Source organism: Cygnus olor, chromosome 14, assembly GCF_009769625.2.
Source record: "Cygnus olor isolate bCygOlo1 chromosome 14, bCygOlo1.pri.v2, whole genome shotgun sequence".
Classification (NCBI taxonomy): Eukaryota; Metazoa; Chordata; class Aves; order Anseriformes; family Anatidae; genus Cygnus; species Cygnus olor.
The window spans coordinates 19,380,907-19,402,629 of NC_049182.1; the positions used below are offsets into that span (position 1 = coordinate 19,380,907).

General features: G+C 39.0%; 1 protein-coding gene across 6 annotated transcripts in view; it reads left to right on the forward strand.

Annotated features, from left to right (window-relative positions):
* Window positions 1–21,723, forward strand: part of PWWP2A (PWWP domain containing 2A) — a 39,918-nt gene that overhangs the window by 5,552 nt on the left and 12,643 nt on the right. For 3 of the 6 annotated variants that reach the window (XR_005824425.1, XR_005824426.1, XR_005824427.1), the window contains exon 2: window positions 7,286–8,253. Coding sequence is in view for 3 of the 6 variants with exons in the window: in XM_040573734.1 (XP_040429668.1) it covers window positions 2,824–2,873; window positions 7,286–8,966 (1,731 nt within the window). In the remaining 3 variants the exon portion in view is untranslated. Of the gene's footprint in view, window positions 1–2,800; window positions 2,874–7,285; window positions 10,118–21,611; window positions 21,710–21,723 lie in introns of those variants that run through there. The other 3 variants (XM_040573736.1, XM_040573734.1, XM_040573733.1) reach the window with 3 other exon arrangements.

Consider the following 21,723-nt stretch of genomic DNA (forward strand, 5'->3'; position numbering starts at 1 on the left):
GGACTCCGATGCACTGGATAAAAGCTGAACTGTCATTTCTTCTCAGGGTATGCTTGTCTGTGTTGAAATTCTGTATTTCTGCCTGAGTTAAATTGTTTTCTGAGGGCAGTTTGACTTCGCTTGAAGTATTGAGAGCCAGAGGACTTTGAGAGCTCAAAGTATTGAGAGCCAGTGAAGTTTTCAATATGCTTTAAATGACTTATTTTCTTTATGTTTTTGTGGGACTGATGAAACTTGTACATCTTGACACCGAATTGATTTAAAGTTCCTCCATTAATAAATTATACTCCCTTCCAAATTTCTTGGGTTTGACTGTTATATGGGCAATCTGGAAGTGTATATTAAAGATACCTTATCATAAAGCTTTGTCATTTTGTAACACATCCAAATATATCAGTAAAGCATCCACTTTAAAATGGAAACCATGTGTGTAACTAACAGTGACAACAAACGTAAAAATTAAAAGATAACTTGAGTTTCAATGGACCTTCAGCCTTACAAACGTGTCAGTACAATTGCAGTAGTTAGTAGGAAGCCTAAACTTAAAACGCATTTTATCTTTAAAATAAGTTTACTTTTGCATCCTTGGCAGAACTCCTGAAGTTACAGAAAAATGAAGGAAATTCTGAGAATTCGCATGTAGATTCTTTCCAATGAAAAAGTGAAAGGTGCCTTTCCACTTCTGGGGGGAGGGAAGGAGTAATTAAGAACCACCTGAGTACCCTTCGGGCTTGTCAACTTAGAGATTGTTCTGTCTCTACAGAGGCTAGTTCTGCAAAGTCTGCATCAGCATCCGGACTACATGGACTTCTGTGATCCAGTTTCATGGAAGTTGAAGTCTTTGAAAGGACTTGTAACTTTATGGGGAGGTGTGCTGTAAGTTAATATAGCCTTTGGTATATTTGCATATTGTTTGTAATCATTAGTTGGTTTCCATTTGTGTAGTGGTTGCAGTAGGATGATAGTAGTTAGCATCTGATTTAAGTCATTCCTACCTTGAATACTTCTAACTGGCTATCTCGAGATGCTCTTTCAAACATGTTTCTATGCATACCTTGCTTTTCTCTCTTCCTCTGCTTTGAAAGTGCCCAAAACAAGAGCTTGGATGTCAGACAGGTGTTCCTGCTTGAAAAACCCTAAGCTTAATATTGATCAGTGAAGTCTTTTCATCACGTAAGCTTCCTATTGGTTTGCTTAGATATGGATTGACACGTATAGTTTCTTAATTTGACCTGTCATATCTTTAACCAATTTTTTCTTGGTGCTGAGACTTTGTGATGGTGGGGCAACGGCTTTTCTTGATGACACGCTGTTTCCAAGAGAGTCACTTACACTGCGGTTCTTTGCCATGCTTGTAGTGCTCTAAATGAAATTAGCATTTCCTAGTGTCTGTATCCTAGTCTTATATTGCTTAGGAGGTGAGTAAACCTCTCAGCTGATAACTTGGCTTACGTGTATGCTTTTTTCGATAAGGTGCCTGCCACTAAAACCAACGTGTTCTGTAACATGCTGTATCACACCAACTAAATCCTATATTACAAATATGTCACTGTATAATCTGCATCTTGGATAAAGATTATTTTTGGGAGTTAGGAAATACTTTGTGTTGAAATAACTACGATCTAATTGTTTATTACACTGGATATTATAATTTAAACCCTCAGTTTGGATATACACATGAAACAAATATACTTAGCCCTATCCTTACTTGAGCACAGTATTATATTGCCAGCATTCAGTCTTTGAGCCTTTATCCATGAGATATAAGAAACAATTGAATCGATTTTTTTTCTGTAAGGATGATACTGAGCAAACGAGCAATACATTAAAAGGTAATCAGAGATTGCCATAGTCTGCCTTTATGAAAACTCTCATCTTCATCATTATCATTTCGAACAGACTTGACTTAACACAGGAAGCTACTGTGTTTTGTTGACATTGACTCAGTGCTTGCAGACGAATATGAAATACTTCTGAACCCCTTCTGTGGCTGCTCTTGGCAGAACAATGTGCTTTTACAATTCTTTCCTTTTTTTTTTTTTCTTTCGGAGAAGTGAAATTTACTCATTGGAGATTAAAGATGAGAGCATAAGACTTTACATAGTGAAGTAGACACTCTTTGCCCCAAGATGTATTGTTTAGATGTTTATGTATGTGTAGTTGTCAATTTAGCTGGGATTTGTTCCTTAACTTATGCTTATTTAAAAATACTTGTCAACAGTCCTCTGCTTTGCATACAAATTGTATAGTAATATTGTAGTAATTCTGCTGTAGGATTTAGGTATGAAAGAAGTGTTCCTACCTTGCTTAAGTACCCAGATTTATATATCTAGCATCCAAATCTATATGGCTGTAAGTAACAGACTTCTAGGTTTGATATCAAAACCATCTTTTAAATAATTACAAAAGATGCCATGGCTACGTATTAATTAACCTGCAGTTGACAAACTCGGGAAATAAAACCTGACTTTTTAAATCATATTTTAATTAAATCATAATTTAATCAAATTTAATTAAATCATATTTCTATCTCTGCATATCCTAGCCAATTGATAGCTCTTCTTGGTGTAAAGATCCCCAGACTGTTAGAAGGGGTCTCTTTTTTACCCCGTTACTTTTATTATTTAAATATAGTCCCTGCTTCTCCTGTTGCTATTTATTATTTGTCTTTAATGCATATATGTGTGTGTATATATATAGTAGGAATGTGATTAGATCCTACTGATTACTCTGGTTACTTTTAAACCTCCTTGGAGGTATGGGCTCTATCTGTATTTTCTTCTAGAGGTACCTTTTCAGAGCAAAAAGAGCCAGGACAGTTTTATGAGGGAGGATGCTTGGCACCATGGAAAACTGTTTCTAATTTTGAATAGGTATGAAGCAGCAGTGCAGTGCTTTCTAGAAATGCCTTAATTTTGGTTTTAATACCTGTTTCTTACTCTTTTTTTTTCTAACAGTTCAGTTTCAGAGCCCCCATCAAAGAATCCCTTTACTTCAGAATATTACTTGATGGAATAGAGCTATAAATATAACGTAATATCTGCCTGTACAATGAACAGCTGGCGCGTATGTGCAAATTGATTTAAGCAAATAATAACTGTAGCACGTCTCGCCAAGAACAATCTTTTCTGGACAAAAATAATGGTGTAGTAAGGACAGGTGATATTTCAAAAAATGTCACTTCTTAGAACAAAGACAAGGCAATTCCTTGTAGTGTTCAAGCATGCGACATAAGAAATAGGTAGTTATGTCACTGATGTAGCATAACTATAACAATCTCTTTTAAGAGGTGATCTACTACTCCCTAGTCAGCACCGACTGATGTGTGGATCGATGTGTTATTTATGTTGTGATATACCTGAGTTATGCTGCTTTGATTTTTTTAAAAACTTTTTTTTAATGGTAGTCTTTTAGTTCATCTTCATCTCTGTTAGTAGATGACCCAAATGCTAGCTCTTGCAACTTTTATGTCTGACCTATGTACGTGTGGTACTCACAGATGTTTCCAATGTGTAGCTGGTGTAACAGAAATCATTATTGTGACTGTATAGAAAGCACTTGTCTTCAAGGTCCAGAGGTATGAAGATAGGGCTTGAAATTCACGTTGCATATAGTATATTCAATAAATACTCAACTTCATTATTAGACTAATTAGGTGCTCTGTCATGTCTTGTCTTGAATAGGTTTGTTTTGGTCACGTATTCATTCTGCTTCTTCTAGTAAGAAAATAAGCCATTGTCTGTTTTCTCTGTCATGCTTACTAGCTCCTTCTTTCTGTCTCTGTACACCATTCTGTGTCATTTTCTCTTTTCTCTAAGTCTTTCTGCCTCTGTTCTCTTTTTAATTTTCATTTAATTCTTCCAAGTTGCACGGCTGGAGAAATTTACCAAGGAGGAATCAACAGTCATGTAAAAACTGAACGTTTAGGGGTGTAACCTGCTATTGGATGGGGCCAAAGCAAAGATGCAGTCAGCTGTTGGAAGTAATATTGAGTCTCTGGGCATGCCCAATTTGTCTTGTTTCAAACGAACTATGTCTTTGCTCGTCAAGTCTTTACATATTGATGTACAACTTACACAAATTGTCTTCCTTTACTCTTACATAACTGGTACCAGACAGTAGTTGTGAATATTTGGTAATCCTACAGGTCTTACTTCTTTTTTAGGTAGGCAGGGTCAGCAGATTCTAGCTCATTCATTAAAATAGTACCTTTTGTGAGACAGGCCATAGCCTCAAAGATTTGGTATGGATTGGTTTTGTGTCTTACTAAAGCAGGTTTGTGTCTTATACAAAAATTCCACTTCAGCTGTCCTGTTCCTCAGCTTTTTCACTTGTATATTACAGAAGTCATTGAAGGAAAAGGTCTATATTAGAGATTCTTGATGGAACAGATAGTCTGAGGTACGTTAATGATCTTAAATGACTTCATTGTATCAGTCATGTGTGGAGCTTTCCATTAGGCTCCTTTATGTGTTTTGAGTGCTGATCATGCTGACTTTGCTTGTGAGGCACTAGAAGGAAAATCTAGAAGAGATGAAGTACTTGAATGGGATGCTTCTGAAGAACCTCTTTGCAGTCTTCTGTCTATTTCTTCTTAGATCATTGCTAATAATGCTTCATGTCCTAACATCAAGTCGGTATAATTGTCCTCTAGAAGAAAGGCTTGTGTGTTGGCCTATGGATGTGTCTTGTAAGCAACTAGGAAATACAGTTCCTTAGAGAAAAAGAAGTGTAAGTGATATACTTCTATATGGAGTTTGCCCTTTAAATATCACAGTCCTATCTAGTTCTACTTTCCTGGTGTTCATCTGGGATTGAAATTTTCACAGCAGAGTTCTCTCCCCCTAGGAGTTCTTGTTCTCAGTTCGTACAGTAAGCTAACAGTTTTCCCAACTCCTGTAATCTTTATCAGGTGGCGAAAGATGGGATCGAGATCTTTTTGCTGTAAAAGAAGCTGAAGTTCTTGATGCAAGTAACACTGGAAATGTTGCTAATTTAATTATCAGCTGATTAAGTGTATGTTTGATTTTTTTGTTGCTTTAAATCCCACTTGGAGCTCAATAACCTATTCGTAATCCTTAGTGGAAGGAAAAGTGTTTGTGGCAAAGCAACTTGTTCATGCTTGGTGGACTTTGGGACTTTAGGGAACTTAAAACTTAGTTATGAGAGAGTCCTTGATGGATTAACGCTTACTGTAGGCTGGAGAAATGCCTGTATCTGCTGCTAAATGTTTGTAACTCTTTGTAGCCCTCAGTGGCAGTAGACTGCATTTACTTGTAGCAGTCCTGTCAGGAGGGACGTCTGGAGGGGGCCCACCCCTGAGAAATGAACTTTTGTGGGGCGGGAGGATATTTTGTGGCAAAGAGCACTCATGGGCAACTGCATAAGGACAGAACAGTGCTCCGACAGCTAGCCTGGCTCTTGCCTCTGGCTCTAGAGTTCAAAGGTAGCAGAGGAACAGCGTCTAGGGGTAGTGGAACAATAGCACTGGTGCTGATACTTGTTAGCTGAAAATTGTCATGGGTACAACTGCTGCTCTTTTTATGATTAAGAAAATGGTTGAGTTGCCCTTTGATTAGGTACAATGGAACGCGAGCTGGATGGGTAACTTAATCTTGGAGGGTTTGCTCGCTTCAATAACAATTTTAAGCGTAAAAAGTAGCTTATCAGATATGCAGAAGGGCAGATAAGTGAAGGCTCTTGCTGGTGACAGTGTAAAGAATCTTCTAACACTAGATGACACATTTCTTCAAAACTTGTTTTGAAAAAGAGAGCAAGTAGGCATTTGTATAACCTGTGTGTTTATTGCAGGAAACTAGAGCAGTATTCAGCATTTATTTTCAGTTGAGAGGCAACCATAGATTGCAAATAAATTTCAGTTCAATCAGTTAAGATGGTGCTGCAGTTAAAGAGCCGAAGAGCACTGTGAACTAGCGTTTACCTGAGGACAAATCCTGGATAATGGCTTAATTCGCATGTCTTGTGGGATATGAGGTGGGATAAACGCGAATGGTGTTTGTTTGGTGATTTGGAATGGATGATTTAATGTTTAAATTGCAGCCTCATCTGTCGTGTTCGTACTGCATCAAGTTAGACCATTAAAATATAACCTCATGTAAGCCAAACACTTCTGTGTGTATTGGAGCTGGAGTCAGGCAGAGCTTGGGTGCTGAACAGCCTCATGAGAGCTCTGTTAAGGTTGATACTTCAGATGGCAGATTCTAGTGTAAGATACAAGAAATGTTGAACAGGCTTTTTTAATCCCTTTCTCCCCATTCTAGGGTTTGAAAGACACATTGAAATATGAATGTATTTATCAGTTGACTTTTCTCTCTGGAGAAGGCAAATATAATGCTTTGCAAGCTGATGAAATGTTTCCTTTAGCGTAACCTTTTGTAGAAGGTACTGGTTACCTGTTGAACAGGCCACGTCTGTTAGTACAGGAAAGTTGAACTAATGCCTAAGACTTGCTGGGATTTTTCTATTGTCTTAATCAGTGAGAAGTCCTATGTGCCTGTCAAATAGGGCAGCAGAGATCATAGAATACCTAGAGCTGTCTGCAGAAAGGTAGGCAATATCTTAAAATATTGTTTGTGTGCAGAACAGAGGGAAAGGATTTATACAGTACTGAAACTATGAGGGTAGCTTTGCTGAAAGAAACTCAGTCTACTGGGCTAGCAAGCTTTAGGCTGTCATGCATCAGATGGTCAAGTACTAATCTTCTGTGGGTATTTATTGTACATAAAGAATGATAGCATTCTCTTATATGCCAATACTTACGCATTGTGTGTTCAGCTTAAATCTGGAATAAGTTCAGCCTTTTGTGCTATGCCACAAATTGAAGAACTCTGTAAAAGTTACTGAAGATGCCTTCCTCACATAAGTTGACCTAGTATGGAAATTAATCTTGTATAGATTTAGAGTTATGGGATGACTTACTGAGTGTTTGCATGCTTGTGTTTTCTGGAAGTATAAGGTTAAACTTTTTAATTTAACCTTCTAGGTTTTTTAATTTAATCTTCTAGGTAATGCTTTTTATTAACAACAATCCCTGAAAATAAAACAAGCATATAAGTGAAGTTGCATATTTCATGTTCTCTGCTGACTTGGTTTTGGTATTCTGCCTTTTCAAAATTTACCATCAGGCTTGGTGTAATGCTTCAGTTTTGCCCAGAATCTATGTATTTCAAATGGTGGTTATGTAACGTGGACAGGCTTTCAAATGCTTTTTAGTAAATGCAACAAAAGATCTCTCAACCTTTAACGTTCTTTTGTTCTCTTCAAGGTTTGGACCCCACGGAATCCCTGTGACCATATTTCCTAAAAGGGAATACAAGGATAAACCTGAAGCCATGCAGCTCCAAAGTAAACCATTCCAAGACGAGGCACAGGTGAAGTGTGAATCTAATGCTGCAGTCCCTGATGACTCTTCTCTCATGCAGCCATCAGAACCAAGCTTAGCTAAAAGCCTATGGACTTCTAAACCACCTCCTCTCTTTCATGAGGGAGCGCCATATCCTCCTCCTTTGTTTATCAGGGACACGTATAACCAGTCAATACCTCAGCCTCCGCCCCGGAAAATTAAGCGGCCCAAGCGTAAAATGTACAGGGAGGAACCCACTTCTATCATGAATGCTATCAAACTACGACCCCGGCAGGTCTTATGTGACAAGTGCAAAAACAGTGTTGTTGCAGAAAAAAAGGAAATAAAAAAAGGTGGCAATGCAAGTGACTCTTCAAAATATGAGGATAATAAAAAACGAAGAAACGAGAGTGTGACTACTGTGAATAAAAAACTTAAGACTGACCACAAGGTGGATGGAAAAAGCCAAAATGAAAGCCAGAAAAGGAATGCTGTGGTCAAGGTTTCAAATATTGCCCACAGCAGAAGCAGAGTAGTTAAAGTTTCTGCACAAGCAAATACTTCAAAAGCGCAGTTAAATACAAAAAAAGTTCTCCAGAGCAAAAACATGGATCATGCAAAAGCTCGGGAAGTCTTGAAAATGGCCAAAGAAAAGGCACAAAAGAAGCAGAGTGCAACCTCCTCTTCCAAAAATGCACACTCAAAGGTCCACTTCACACGGCGTCTTCAGAACACCAGCTCAGGTTCCCTCCCACCTCGATTGCGTTTAAAGCCACAAAGATATCGGAATGAAGAAAATGACTCTTCTCTCAAGACAGGACTTGAGAAAATACGGAGTGGCAAGATGGCAACTAAGCCCCAGTCTCGCTGCTCCTCCACCCGCTCAGCAGGTGAGGCCCCTTCAGAAAATCAGAGCCCCTCAAAAGGCCCTGAAGAGGCCAGCAGTGAGGTTCAGGACACAAGTGAAGTGCATGTAACTGTTGATCAGGATGAACACCAGACATTGGGCAAGAGAGGCAGCAAAAGCAATATAACGGTTTACATGACCCTTAATCAAAAGAAATCTGACTCTTCCAGTGCATCAGTTTGTAGTAGTGATAGCACAGATGATTTGAAATCTACCAACTCTGAGTGTAGCTCTACTGAAAGCTTTGATTTTCCTCCAGGCAGCATGCATGCACCTTCCTCCTCCTCCTCCTCTTCAAAGGAAGAGAAAAAGCTCAGTAATTCCTTGAAAATGAAAGTCTTTTCCAAAAAAGTCTCTAAGTGTGTTACACCAGATGGCAGGACCATATGTGTAGGGGACATTGTTTGGGCCAAGATTTATGGCTTCCCTTGGTGGCCAGCTCGTATTCTGACCATAACTGTGAGCCGGAAAGATAATGGCCTTTTAGTTCGACAGGAGGCTTGTATATCATGGTTTGGGTCCCCAACAACATCTATTCTTGCTCTTTCACAACTATCCCCCTTTTTAGAAAACTTCCAGTCGCGCTTTAATAAGAAGAGAAAGGGTCTTTACCGCAAGGCCGTCACAGAGGCAGCTAAGGCTGCTAAGCAGCTGACTCCCGAAGTTCGGGCCCTGCTGACACAGTTTGAAACGTGAACATGGAGAGTAAGGTAGGCAAGAAATCCGGAGGCTCCACAAAATTCATAGCCTAGTTAGAGAACTACCATGAAGGACTTGCCAAGTCAGAAGTTGCACTCGGTTGAATGCTCTTTTTATACTAAAGTTGTTCCATTTGTAGCAGTTTCTTGAAAGTTAAACAAATTGAACATGCAATCAAAATTAGCCGAAAGTGAGAATTTCAGTATTTTTCAAGTGAGACTTTTTTTAAAGAAAAACTCCTCAAACACCCAATGCATAGGAGCCATAGCCTCAGCTGAAAGGCAGCTTATTTGCAGGGAATTTTTTAGTAGTTTCTACCCAGTATGTACCTAGTTGCTGCGTGGCAAAGGGTTAACACAAGGGATGAAAGTAGTAGCTGTGATATTTTATTTTTTTCTTTAGGTGGCCCATCAGGGAAGTGTAGAAATGTAAGCCTTGTCTAAATGGTCTTTAAACATTATTTCAAATACTCTCCAATGTGTTTAGTCTGGCCAGTGCAAATTGGTTCGATGCATACGTAAACATTTCAGAGGCATGTGCCAATCCACACAGGCCAGTTTAAATGCCGTTAGGAGACTTGCTGAAATTTTTAAGGAAGAAAAATTCACGTAACTAAAGACCAGATTAAATGGGGTTTAATCTTAGTGACCACTTCTTAAACACTCAGCCTTTCTATGCACATGGGGGCACAAATATTGACACTTCAGGGTCTCAGAAGCTGAGAGGGATGCCTGTAGCTCTAAGACAAAGCTGAGAAGTTGCTCAGTATTTGGGATCAAGGGCTGTTAATGCTGCATAGGTGTGAATCATAACGTCTGGTCTTTCTTCCTGAAGAAGTCTTTCAGGCTATTTGCCTGGAGTTTTAGATTAAGAGAGGCTTTGTTTTGAATGTGTAAATAATTGATTGCTGAAATTGGTCAGATTTTCTCCTGACTGGTTGTTCCTAAATTCTTAGGATACGTCCTAGTTAATTACACTTTGTGAATTGTCAGATGTGTAATTGTTGCATTTTGGATGTATCTAACTTCATTTTTTTTTTAATATTTCCGTTTAAGGTATCTGTTTGCAGGTCAGAAAATGAGAATATGTAATTGTGTAATGCTCTGAAATGTAAAAAAAAACAAACTGTAAATAAAATTGACTAAATCTGAATTATTTGTGTGTGTTTCTCAAAAAGCTTTGAAAAAATCTAGGATGTTAGAGTACTTTATATGTATGCCGTATTTAGAGGACACCTTTTTTAAAAAGTAAATTGTCCTTTTTCACTCATTTTTAAAGATAACTGCTTGATGTAAAGTACTATTGGTGTACTTCAGTCTTAATTTTGAGATTAAGCAATTATCTATCCCTTTTTGTTTCAGAATTAGCTCTGTAGTGGGCTTTCTGTAAAGTTTATCATTTTTTTTTCCCCCATAATTAGATTGTTCCATATATTCGAATAAAGACTGTCACTTGTACAGTGGGGAAATGTTTTCAGTTTTCTCCATCTACCAAAAACTAAGCAGACCCACTCTCCACTGTTACTTCAGCTTTTCTTGCATGTCTGTTGCTCAATGCGGAGCATTTTCATGCAATCAATTGTATGTTTTTTGCTCTAGTTTTGGTCCTTATCTGACCATAAGAATTGCTCTCTCTTCTTTAACCCACTCCTGTTTGAGCCTTGCAATGTCTCATGAAGAATCTGTCAACGTTCATCCCAAAGCAATTTTCATCCTGTTTTTTCCATAATTGCCCAAGCAGGCAATCATGACAGATGTAAAAACTTAAGCTTAGACTGAAAATTGAGATTTTAAACAGACATGAAAATGGGGTAAGGATTTAATCATCAAACCCTTAAAAATCTTTTAAACTTGAGATAAATTTCATATATCCATGATACTGTCTGGTCTTTCCAAAGCATTTGGTTTCTTTTAACCTCTTAAAATTATTCTGTTGTGCCCACAGAACTACTTGAAGTCCAAAGTGTTGAATACATGGCCATTCAAATTTCCTCCGAAGCTCCTGGTGAACTCTATTAGGAGCTAGTTCAGCTTCCAAATATATCAGCTTTTCCTTGGCATTCTAACAGTTACAAAAAAAAAATCAACCAACTGGTCAATGCTTTTTGAATGTGATAAACACACAATAAATTTCATAATGCGGAAAAAAAATCCTGTTTCACTTATATGTATTCTTTCCTGCAAACAGAAACAGTTACTCAAATATTTAAGTAAATAAGTCGTACTTTGTTACTAAAGCAGACTGCTTTCTGAAGCCAAGAACCCATACAGCATGGTTTAGATGTCTGTGCTGGTTTCTTGAGGTTTAGAATCTCAAGCAAACTGGTTATAAGTTAGAGTTGTTCTGAGTTAAGTAGTGGTAAAATCAATATTTACTCTGTATTTTTTTTAAATACTTGGAAGCTTTGTGTTCTTTTATTTAAAGTTAGCATTAAAGTTAGCATAGTACTAGAGCATATGTAGTTGAAGTTTGATCAGGTGTTCACTGCTAAGATTGAAGAGCATGAAGTTTGAGGGGGTTTCTTTTGATTGCTTTATGTTCAAATGAACTTTATGAAAGGCGTTTAATGAGTTTAAGTTTTGTAGGCGGTCAGTCTTTTTAAGAAGTCTTTCCTAAGTTTTATAGTGTATACTAAATGTGCAGTACATCACCTCAGACTTAACAGGTTTCAAAACCACCAGAGTATTTTTTTTCTTCACAACACCATGCTACCTTACGTTGAAAATATCCTATTCATGGGTCCATGATCTTTCTTTTCGCTCTGAAGTAGCCAAAACTCTAGACATAATAGTTGATAATGGAGAAAATGTTGGGCTCTGACAATAAGTCACCTTGATTATAGCAGCATGTATGCTGCATATAGATTAGCTTTGAAGATTTACATAGCACTAGGCTTTGTCTTAGCTTTAAACTGCAAAAAGCTGCTTTCTTACATGCCTACCTGATCCCAGCAATGCCCGCAATCTGAGTGTGGATTGCTGTTCTTTCTACCATCTCTGAATTAGCTTAACAGTTTAAATGACTTATCAAATAACTAATGACAGGAGCATGCCTGTATGGTGCCAGTATAGTGCATCTGTGTAATTAAGCCGTGCAACTGTTGCAAGCAGGCTGTACATTACGAACACAAACGGCAGTATAAAGGCTGACTGTTAGCTTTATATCAGCTTAATATAATGAATTGCAGATGATGCCTTTTAGAATTAAGGAAAATCCTCAGCACGGTTGTTGTATATGCATGGTATTTCAATTTGGAGAAAAATTGTGATAGGTAGTAACAAGTCTTTAACACAAGCCTACTATTCCTTTGAAAATCTTTAGTTTCAGATAAAATGTTTTGCGAGAGAGTGGTTATGTCAAAACACAAAGATTTCTTTGGGGTGTTTGGAAGTTTGATCGTTTCATGAGTAAAGCTGGGAGCAAATGTGAAATGCTTGTTTCTCTGGAGGAAATTGAACAAATATTTGTTATTTTTCTAATCAGAGTTGTAATTTTATGTTGACACTTAAACAAGATAATTATCTCTGATTATACCACTTTTTTCCTCTTAGTGTTATCTTTAGTTTGAAACCTACAGAACTGACATCTACCTCACTAGCAGGGACATTGGGGGGTGGGTTTAATTTAAGTCAAATGTGCAAAGCTGAGAAGACTTTTTTTCTCAGCATGTTGTAAAATACTTTTTTGAGAGTGAGAGAGAAGCTTCAAAGTGTGATTAGGTTGAAAAAATATCAATGGAAGTGATGAGTTGCTTTTTTCACTTCTGGACTTGTTTCTCGTTAACTCTTCTGAAGTTAACTGGTTAACTTTCCAAAGTCTTGATGCTAATGGCAGTTCCTGTCATCTATAAGCGTTTGCTGAAGTTGTTAGTGTATAATGCAAACACGGTTTTTGAAAGTTAAATCCAAGTAGCTTGTCCTCAGTAGCAGTATCATCCGTCCTCAGGCACGTTCTGTGAAGTACACAATCAGAGCAGTCTTCTTGGCTGAAGAGCTCTGTAAAGAAAGAAGCCAACAATCGATGATGGCCGTTTCGGTTCTTCTCTTTCTTATAATTGTATTCTAATAAATTCCTACAAAAACAAGCAAATTCAGCCAGTACAATGGGATCACTGTATGCTAATTTGTAGATGTGTGAAGAGTGTGAACTGGAAGAAAAGTACACTGAGCTTATGACTAAAAAGGTAGTTGACTGTTTTTTGCCATAAGCCATTTGGTAGAAGTGTTGGTATATTATTCAGAAACAAACTTGAGAGGGGTCTTACAGCACAGAACTTACAGTGGTTAAAGGCTTAGATGATTTATCTTTCCGTTCTTATTTTCAGTTTACTTTTTAAGTCTATAAATAGAAAGGTCATAGGGAAGCTGAAGGAAAAGAGAGGAACTTGGTATGTTGAGTTAGATGTGATACTGTAAGGAGAACTAGGAGAATAGCATTGAGACTAATATGTTACTCTGCAAGAGCAGTAGGAGGGAATAGCTCTCATATTTGAGAGAAATTATAGGAAAAAAAAATAGCGATGTGTGTCCTTGCCCCACGGCCAACTGTTCAGACAACCTCATCTAGAATCTAATTCAAGCTTGTGGAAATGGATTGGCTTGTTACCAGATTTTGTCAGGTGAGGCTATGCTTATGTGAAGTTGGTTTACTGAGGGGATTTTTTTTTTTCAAAGAGAGGATATAGTAGGATACCTTTTGGAGATATACACAGGTTATACTTGGCAATAATATGGTACAATTATCCCTATAGATAAAAGTAAGCTATCAATACCAACAGAGGCCTACTTGCATAAATGCCTTAAGGCTTCTGTCATGGCTGTGGTGATGAGGGATCAGCCACATTTAGCAGCAGGGTGGGTAGAGGCCTGCAGTATCACAGCTTTTGTAGTAGCTGTCAAGGTGTCTAAGGCATTAGATCCAGGCTTGTGAGATGTGGATCCAAGTATTCAGCTTCAAATTATTAATCTGTAGTGGGAAGAACCTCTGCTTCGTGGCCTTGACAGTCGTAATGCCAAGTTCCTACTCAACGGGTATAATACCTCAGTTGTTGTTCTCTGTGACAACTTGGTATTTTAATTTAAATAGTTCCCTTAGTGTGGTGTTATGCTGTAAGTGTATTTATAGAATGTGGCCATGTAACTGGACAAAATAAGATCCGCTTGTAGGATGTTTTTTTTTCCCTGCTCATCTTTACCAGCATTTTTTTGCACCTGTTCTTGTTCGAACTCATCTTTCTTTGACATCAGTGGTAAGAACTGTTTATAGTGATTTAGATGGGGTTTTGCAAAACTCTTAGAGTGTGGCAGTCACTCTTCCCTAAATCAGAAATCTCTCTGGAGATTGTTTTTTAGTTGTTAGATCCTAGTGGTAGCTCGTAGTTATCCTGTGAGTTACTCTTATGTTTCAGGTTTTCTTCAGTAATACCTCGAATATGTATACTGATCCATACTGTAATTTAGCTTTATATATATATATATATATATATAAAAGCATTATATATATGTTAGCTTTATATATATTTATCTGAATATTATATATATATATGTGTGTGTGTGTGTGTATTTATATAAAATCAAATTGTGACACACTTGCCCTTCTGTGAACGCAAGGAAAAACAGCAGTTCCCAGGCTTGGCTGTGGAGACACCGCTTTGCTGTCTGTGGTGTCGTGCTTTTTCCCTGCACAGTTTTGTTGTTGGCATCAGATCCAGCAGCTGGGGATAACTCTCAGGGGTGGACCTGCAGTGCTGGCTGACTCATTGCCAGTTACTGCTTGTGGAAGGGAACTCGGATCTATGGCTCCATGTACGTATGTATTTTTTCAAGAAAAAGCATCAGTGTGTTCTTGGTGTGGAGTAGGATAAGCAGCAGCATGGAAAATAAATGTAATTGATAATACAGGGTCTTCTACATCACCCTCTCAGGTAGTTTTCATATGCACAGTGCTAAAAACTTCTTACCTACCTGTGGTCCAAAGGGATAATATTAACAAAACAGGCTGCAGGTGTATGTTGGAGCAGGGAACAAATCAGGATCCCCAAGTTTAAATTCAGGCTCTGCTCTTCCACTGCATGAAGACAAATGGCTCTATGGAATTTGTCTGGGCTACATTTGAGAAGTTATTTTCAAAACCAGGACCATGCACATTTTGAACAACCATAATGCAGTTTCTATGCCAACGATTTTGGCAGAGAAGGAATAAAGGGCTGATGGAACTGAGGATATTGGAAGTCTGCGAATACCTGACGGACAGGTGCAGAGACAAAAGGGAAATACATTTCTGTTTAATTGCAACTAGGACAAGAGCTAGTAGTTAAAATCACAAGACAGGGAGTTAAGATTAGACACTAGAATATTTATTCCAGTTACGGCAGTGAAATCCTGGATGTTGTCAGGAGAGTTGCATAGCTTCTGTAATTACAAGATTTTAGAAACAATAGGTTAGGCTAACCTCTGTCAGGAGTGGGTTAGTTAAATTAATCCTGTGTTTGGGTATGGGATAGAATTGATGACCTATCGTGGCCCTGTCATAGCTTTGTCTTCTGTAATTTTGTAATTAACAACTCAGATTTAGGAAAGAGGATCTTTGCAGAAACATGCGGATAGGGAATTATCTGCCCTGTGTGTCCTGTTCTCAGTTGTGCAGGACTCTCACTTGGTATAAGCTCCTGAACTGCACTCTATCCCTGCCAAGGGGACTCTACTATGCAAAATCGTGTTTGGATGACATCATTTATATCATATGCCAACCTTAAATGAGTTTTTTTTTTTAACATCTAGGTCAGTTTTCATGTTTGCTTACTAATGGTTCTGATGTCAGATATACAATATGACTAAAAAATATTCTTACATGCGCCAGCCATGTACTATGCCTTTGAGATTTGGAAGGCAGGCTGTGTTCCCACCAGCTTGTTACCATCAGCAAGAGACTCAGTGATGGAAACATAGCATAATTCTGGTGGCAGGCTCTGCCCTGATGGCCTCGCATGTCTGTGTTTTAGCAGGTGCACAGAGGAGGAAGATACCTGCTTTGTCAGTAAAGCAAGCAGGTACAATTCCAGGCAATTTTTTACTTAAATGCTAGTTTTGCATCCTTTATTTATTTATTTAGTATCATTTAGGATTTTTTTGTTTGGCTTTAGAAACACTAATATTTAATTGCACTGCTGCAGTGGTTCAGAATTTTAAAACACATGGTGCAAGTATAAAAGAAAAATTACTCCCCCTGACCTTTGCCTCCCATAACCTTTTCCACCCACACAAACTGTTTACCTATATTTCCCTATGAGAAAAAGGGAAGTTTTTTGTTGTTCTTTTGTTTTGCTTTTTTCTGTATATGTTGCTGTTAAAATCATAGCTGAAGGTTTTGAGCATTGAATATTCTTGGTTGTAGCATTGCATTAGCAATATTTGATTATTGTAAGGAAAAAACAACGCTTATCTTAAGACTTTTCAGGCGTTGAGGGCTTTAGGGACCTAATCCCTTCTGATAGGTTTACATACAAAAGCTGGCTTTGGCAGGTTTTTAGAAATTCTTGGTACTGTGTTATGTGTTTCAGAGAATTAGGCACATACACTGAAGAATGGGTTGTTGCTCTTGGTTTGCCTTGTAGTTAAGGCCCAGTTGCTGAAAATCATCTTAGCCCGTATAGGAATATGACAGTTCTGCTTTCTTTTAGTAATCCATTACCTGGAAGAGAAGCCTATTTTTACTCTTCATGCCTTCATAACTTTGACTTTGTAAGTCGAAGTTTGAATTTGTTGCAGTTAAATAACTTTTGCCCTTTCTTCTGTTACAGAGTTTTGTACGTAGACAGTGCTAGCAAGCCGACGAACTTGTTTATGGTACTGTAGCTATTTAAAATTTGGATCGATCCACTTAAAGAACTAAGTATCTTTTCCTTTGAAGTTTTTGATGGGAGATGCTGCTATTTTTATTCTCCTTGTCCTTCCCAGCTGCCTTTTCTCCTTGCTGGCTGGCCTATTGTTTCTCTGCTTTTCCTTTGAAGAGCAAAACAAACACTTTCAAAAGCAGTGCTGCTTTCTGGCCATTAGTGAATGCATCGGCCTTGTGAAAAATTTCATATTAAAAGTCCGTATTTCAGCTGTAACTCCCAGGAAAGCAACTGTGTAAAACGGGGTGCAGCAGGGCAGACTTGGGCAACATCAGCAGAACGAGGCCACCAGCTGTGCCTGTGCTTGTCCTGACACACATTTCTCACTGCCGGTGGTTTTTGTGGTGGCTCCGCAGACTCCAGCAGCTGGACGAAGCGACTTCAGGCCGGACTGCCGGGCATGCCGCCTGTCACGGGGAGGATGGGGTTTCTCTGTCGCTGATCTACAGGCCGCAGCTGATACAGGGAAGTGAATGAACACAGGGACCGAGCGGTTGATGGGACGGGCGGCTTGCTGCACCCACCAGGGCCGGGGAATGCAGTGGCAGATGAGGAGCTGAGGCAGGCGGCCTGCATGGCAGCTCGCTCTGAGGAGCTGGGGCCGCTTGGTGCTCTGTGGCACCTCGGCTCTTTGTACCTTTGCTCCCTGCATTGCCAGCACATGCACAGTGTGCCGCAGGGAAACCCTGAGGATGAGAGAGGTTCCTCTACAATATAGCTGGTGGGGTACTAAAAGAAGAAACTGCAAGTGTGAGGGGTTATTTTTCAGTCACTAAATCCAAGGAGACTTATTTCATTTATTCCTGCCCGAAACCTTTTGTATACAAAACACTGCTATTGATCCAGATAAAAGTAGTTTTGACTGGACAGCCCCTTTGATCAGACATCCCCTAGTCAGTTTATGTACCTTACAGCAATCCCAGCCATGGTTATTCCTCGCTGGTCTGCGAAATCCACACGCAGTACTCTTAGCACCCGCATAACGGCAACAAGACAAAGGCTCCATCTCAAAATATTCTGTATTCATGAATTTTCCTAAACATGCAGGTAACAAGTGTATGTTTAGTATGTATTAGAATAGCAGACTCTGCAATAGTTAGGTTTATTGATTTCAAGAGAGTATTTCTATTTTTTTCATCAACTTTTTTTCCCTGGATCTTTGGCTCCTAATCATAATAGGCTTGTGAGCAGCTGGTCCATTGCTCTTTCACCTTTTGTTGTCTCAGATTTCTTCCATACTATAATCTTTTCCACAAAGATTGTATTGCTACTGCCAGAAAGGCTCTGAATTTCAGTTTATAGGCTGTGAGGAGCCAAATGGGGATAGTTGTTAGAATACTTATAATAAAGTGAAGCAGCATACAGAGAGACTCCAATATACTCTACAACTGAGAGTCATCTGCTTTTCTGTTAAGTGACTTTAATTACTATAGTAAAGAAATGCTGGGTAGTTTGACCATTGCTGATGAGGTGTACACAACTGTGCACAGTTTTATGTGAAGACACAAAGCCAAAGGAAGATGCAGTTTCATCTTTATGGTTTTTACCTAGAAAGGAAAACTGGTGTCTCATCTGCTTCATGCTCTAAAAGGGAGAGGAATAGCTGCTGTTTTTCCCGTTTTAGAAATCAAGACAAATCTAAGACATGGAAGAGAGTGGTTATTAATTGGCTTTGACTACCAGCTGTATGGCTGCAATGGCAAGTCGTCTGCCTAGCTGTCACGCTTGCTTTCCTTTTTCAGTAAATGTGTTTTTCAGTAAATGTGTTTTTTTGCTTTTTCAGTAAATCTGGTTTATCACAGGTTTCATTACAAACTGGATGTAAAATGCCATTGATTTTGAGTAGACAGTGCCCTAAGTTTGCTTTTTTTTTTTTTTTTTTTTTTACTCCAAAATATAGAAAAGGTCACAGTCACCATGAACTATAACCAATTGCTTCAATTTTAACTTTAGAGAGTTACTTCGTGCAGCGCAATTTCGGAGTATTGCTCCAGCTTTGAGCACCAAAATCTTCCATGTGCAGTACAGTGTTTGCACAGGTACATTGCTGGTGTTGACACTTTGTTTTGCTGTCTGCTAGTTTGTTTGCAAAATGATGTGTTATTTCCTGTGAAGGTGTAAACTCTGCTGGTAAGGTCTAGTTTAAGCACATAAAGTTAGTATCAGATTTTTTTTTTTTTAGCATCTTTTCATGGTATGGTGTTTTCTGGAGAGCAAAAGTAGTCTACTCGGTAAGAATTCAGGCGGACAAGGAGGTTACTTTATTTTTTCCTCTTTAAAACGTCACAAATTCTCTACTTCCGTTGACCAGATTTTGTCTACCATAGATCTCAACGACTGACAGCATTTTACATCAGCCTGAGTCCTGCTGCTCCCTTGCAGCGTCTGACAGCCTGCTGTGGATTCAGGTGGGGGCTTGGGAGCTGTCGGTGGCCGGGGCAGGGCTGTCTGCTCCCTCCCCTGCCTTGAGGGAAGGACACGTTTGCCAGGAGGTACTGGCTGGCCCAGAGGTGGTGAGCTGCTGGTTATTTTATTTCCCTCTTCTATTTGAACACTTCTGATATAGCTGTTCCCCCTGACCTGCCCTGATGTCAGGATGTACGTGCATGTTCTTGAAAACAACCACACTGTTTCTCTTAAGGCTTGCATTAAGTGATCAGATTAAATAATGCGGCAGGCATAATGTAAAGGTAAAAAAGAATAATTTAAAAATAAGATTTTGTCTAAAACCAGCCATCCTCAAACACTGTTGTTATGTGGGGATCACATCTTAGTAAGAACTACCTTGTGGCAGTTCATCTGCTGTCTATGATTATAGGCACTGCTGATGTGTAAAAGTAATATTAGGAAAGAAGTTAGTAACTTTTTAGTCTCTTTAAAAGGAAGTTTAATAGCTAAAACAAGGAAAAGAATTGAAAGCATGAGCAGGAAGACCTTGGTGTAAAACTTGGTTGACATATGGACTGTAGTTAGCGAGCCACTGTTCTAGGAAAATGAAGCTTTTCCCATGTTCTTTCCAACCCCAGATCTGAGGGAGAACCTGTATTTAGGGAAACACTTAACATGCATGCTTAACTTGAAGTGCGTGCCTAAGTCCATTAGGAAATACAAAGCGTGTGTTTAAAGCCAAGCAAATACTCAACAACGTTGGGGCTTCTAGTCCAAGTATGTACTTACTGCTTGGATTTGATGTGGCCATGTGCCTTGTATCTCTTGAGATGGAGAGAAAATGGGGCAGTGAGGAGAATCTACAGTTGCTGTAAACAGAGCTCGGTTTACATGAAGAAGTCATGATTTTTACTTTAATACAGTAATGTAAAACGGTGCGATCTAGTACTATATCATTGCATTAGGTCTGAGATTAGATAGTGGGTATGCACAGGTTTTGGTTTCTGTAAGCTGAGATTTGGTGGTGGTACACAGGAGGCTTTGTCACGTGTGGATCTGAAAAGCATTGCAACCACATTGATCGCTAAGTTGGTAGATGAAGTGTCAAAACCAAAACTGCCTGTCCTCAGAAGGAGGGAACACCACTGTAAAGTTAGCTGTTCATTTCCTTAGACGTAGCTGTAGTTGTACGCTCGCTCAGATAACCAGATTCCTGTCTTGCCTTGTCCCTTCATAGACCACAGACGTTTGCAGGCTAGGAGTTGCGTCCCTGAGGCTGAAGCTGGGGAGCGCAGGCACTTGGACATACTGGCTGGACTGTCATCCAACTTTTTGTAGGATTTTTGATATTTCTCAGTAGCGTTTGGTTCTCTGACATACTGTAAAAGCTTCTTTTTCAAGACTTCATGGATACACGGTACTAATTTAACATTAATCTTATTTTGGAGAATTTCGTATTGGCTGTATGCTTTAAGGCCCAGTATTGGTTGTTTTGCAGCCTGGGACACTGTGGTGTTTAGTTCCCTGCACCAGCAGAAGTCCTGTTGAATATGGGGGGACTTTGTCTGGCATCCTTCTCTTTACAGAATGGCTCTGCAGGTTTATTTCGTGCATCTCGGAGTGGAACACACTTAAAATAGGTTTAATTCTGTATCAGTTCTGAGTATCATACCCAAATGGGGATCTATTGGGTATTAAAATGAATACCTACATGTTTGCTGTCAAAGTATAGCACCTAGGTGCATCTTTGCCTGGCCCAGTTACATTTTGTAATTAGTCCTTGTTTTTTCTGTATCAGCTTTCCCAAAATTTCATTCCTATTTGAGTTCTATCTCATTGTATACAATGTGTTCTCTGTTGTCCTTTTGTGGCATAAGGGGTAACTGAGCAGTTGACAAATTCCACATTTATCTCCTGTATCTTCCCTGCCTCCGCTAGAGTAAGGCCTGTTTTCATGAATTCTTCTCTTTTGCTTCTCATTTTATATATATTTCTTTTGGATATTATTTGGGAGAATTGTCTATTCAGAAAGAACTTTAGGATTTTCTCATCCATGGTATGAGTCTCAGCTGGATTATTCAGAATGCCATTGCCAGTACTGCAAAATGTGCATATACATCTAAAATAGCTCCAGCAGTCTGAAGCTCAACATAGTGGTAAAAGGAGCCAACACGGCGGGCCGGGTCCTGTTGGAACCTCTTTTGTTCTCCTGTGGGTTTTTTGAACAAAGGGGTTGGACCAGAATACCTCTAAGAGGCCTCTTTCAACTTCAATATTATTATTTTAGAGATGTGTTTTCTCCACACTACAAAAGTGGCAAGTCAGTGCAGACTGTATTAATTCTCTACTGCCCTGAACAGTCAGTGGTCTCATGCAGAAGCTGTTGCTTGGACTGTTTCTCCTGCCTTATCACTTTGTTTGAGTTCTGTGGAGCAAGTGGGAGAACATAAGCAACACGGTGAGCAGCTTTAT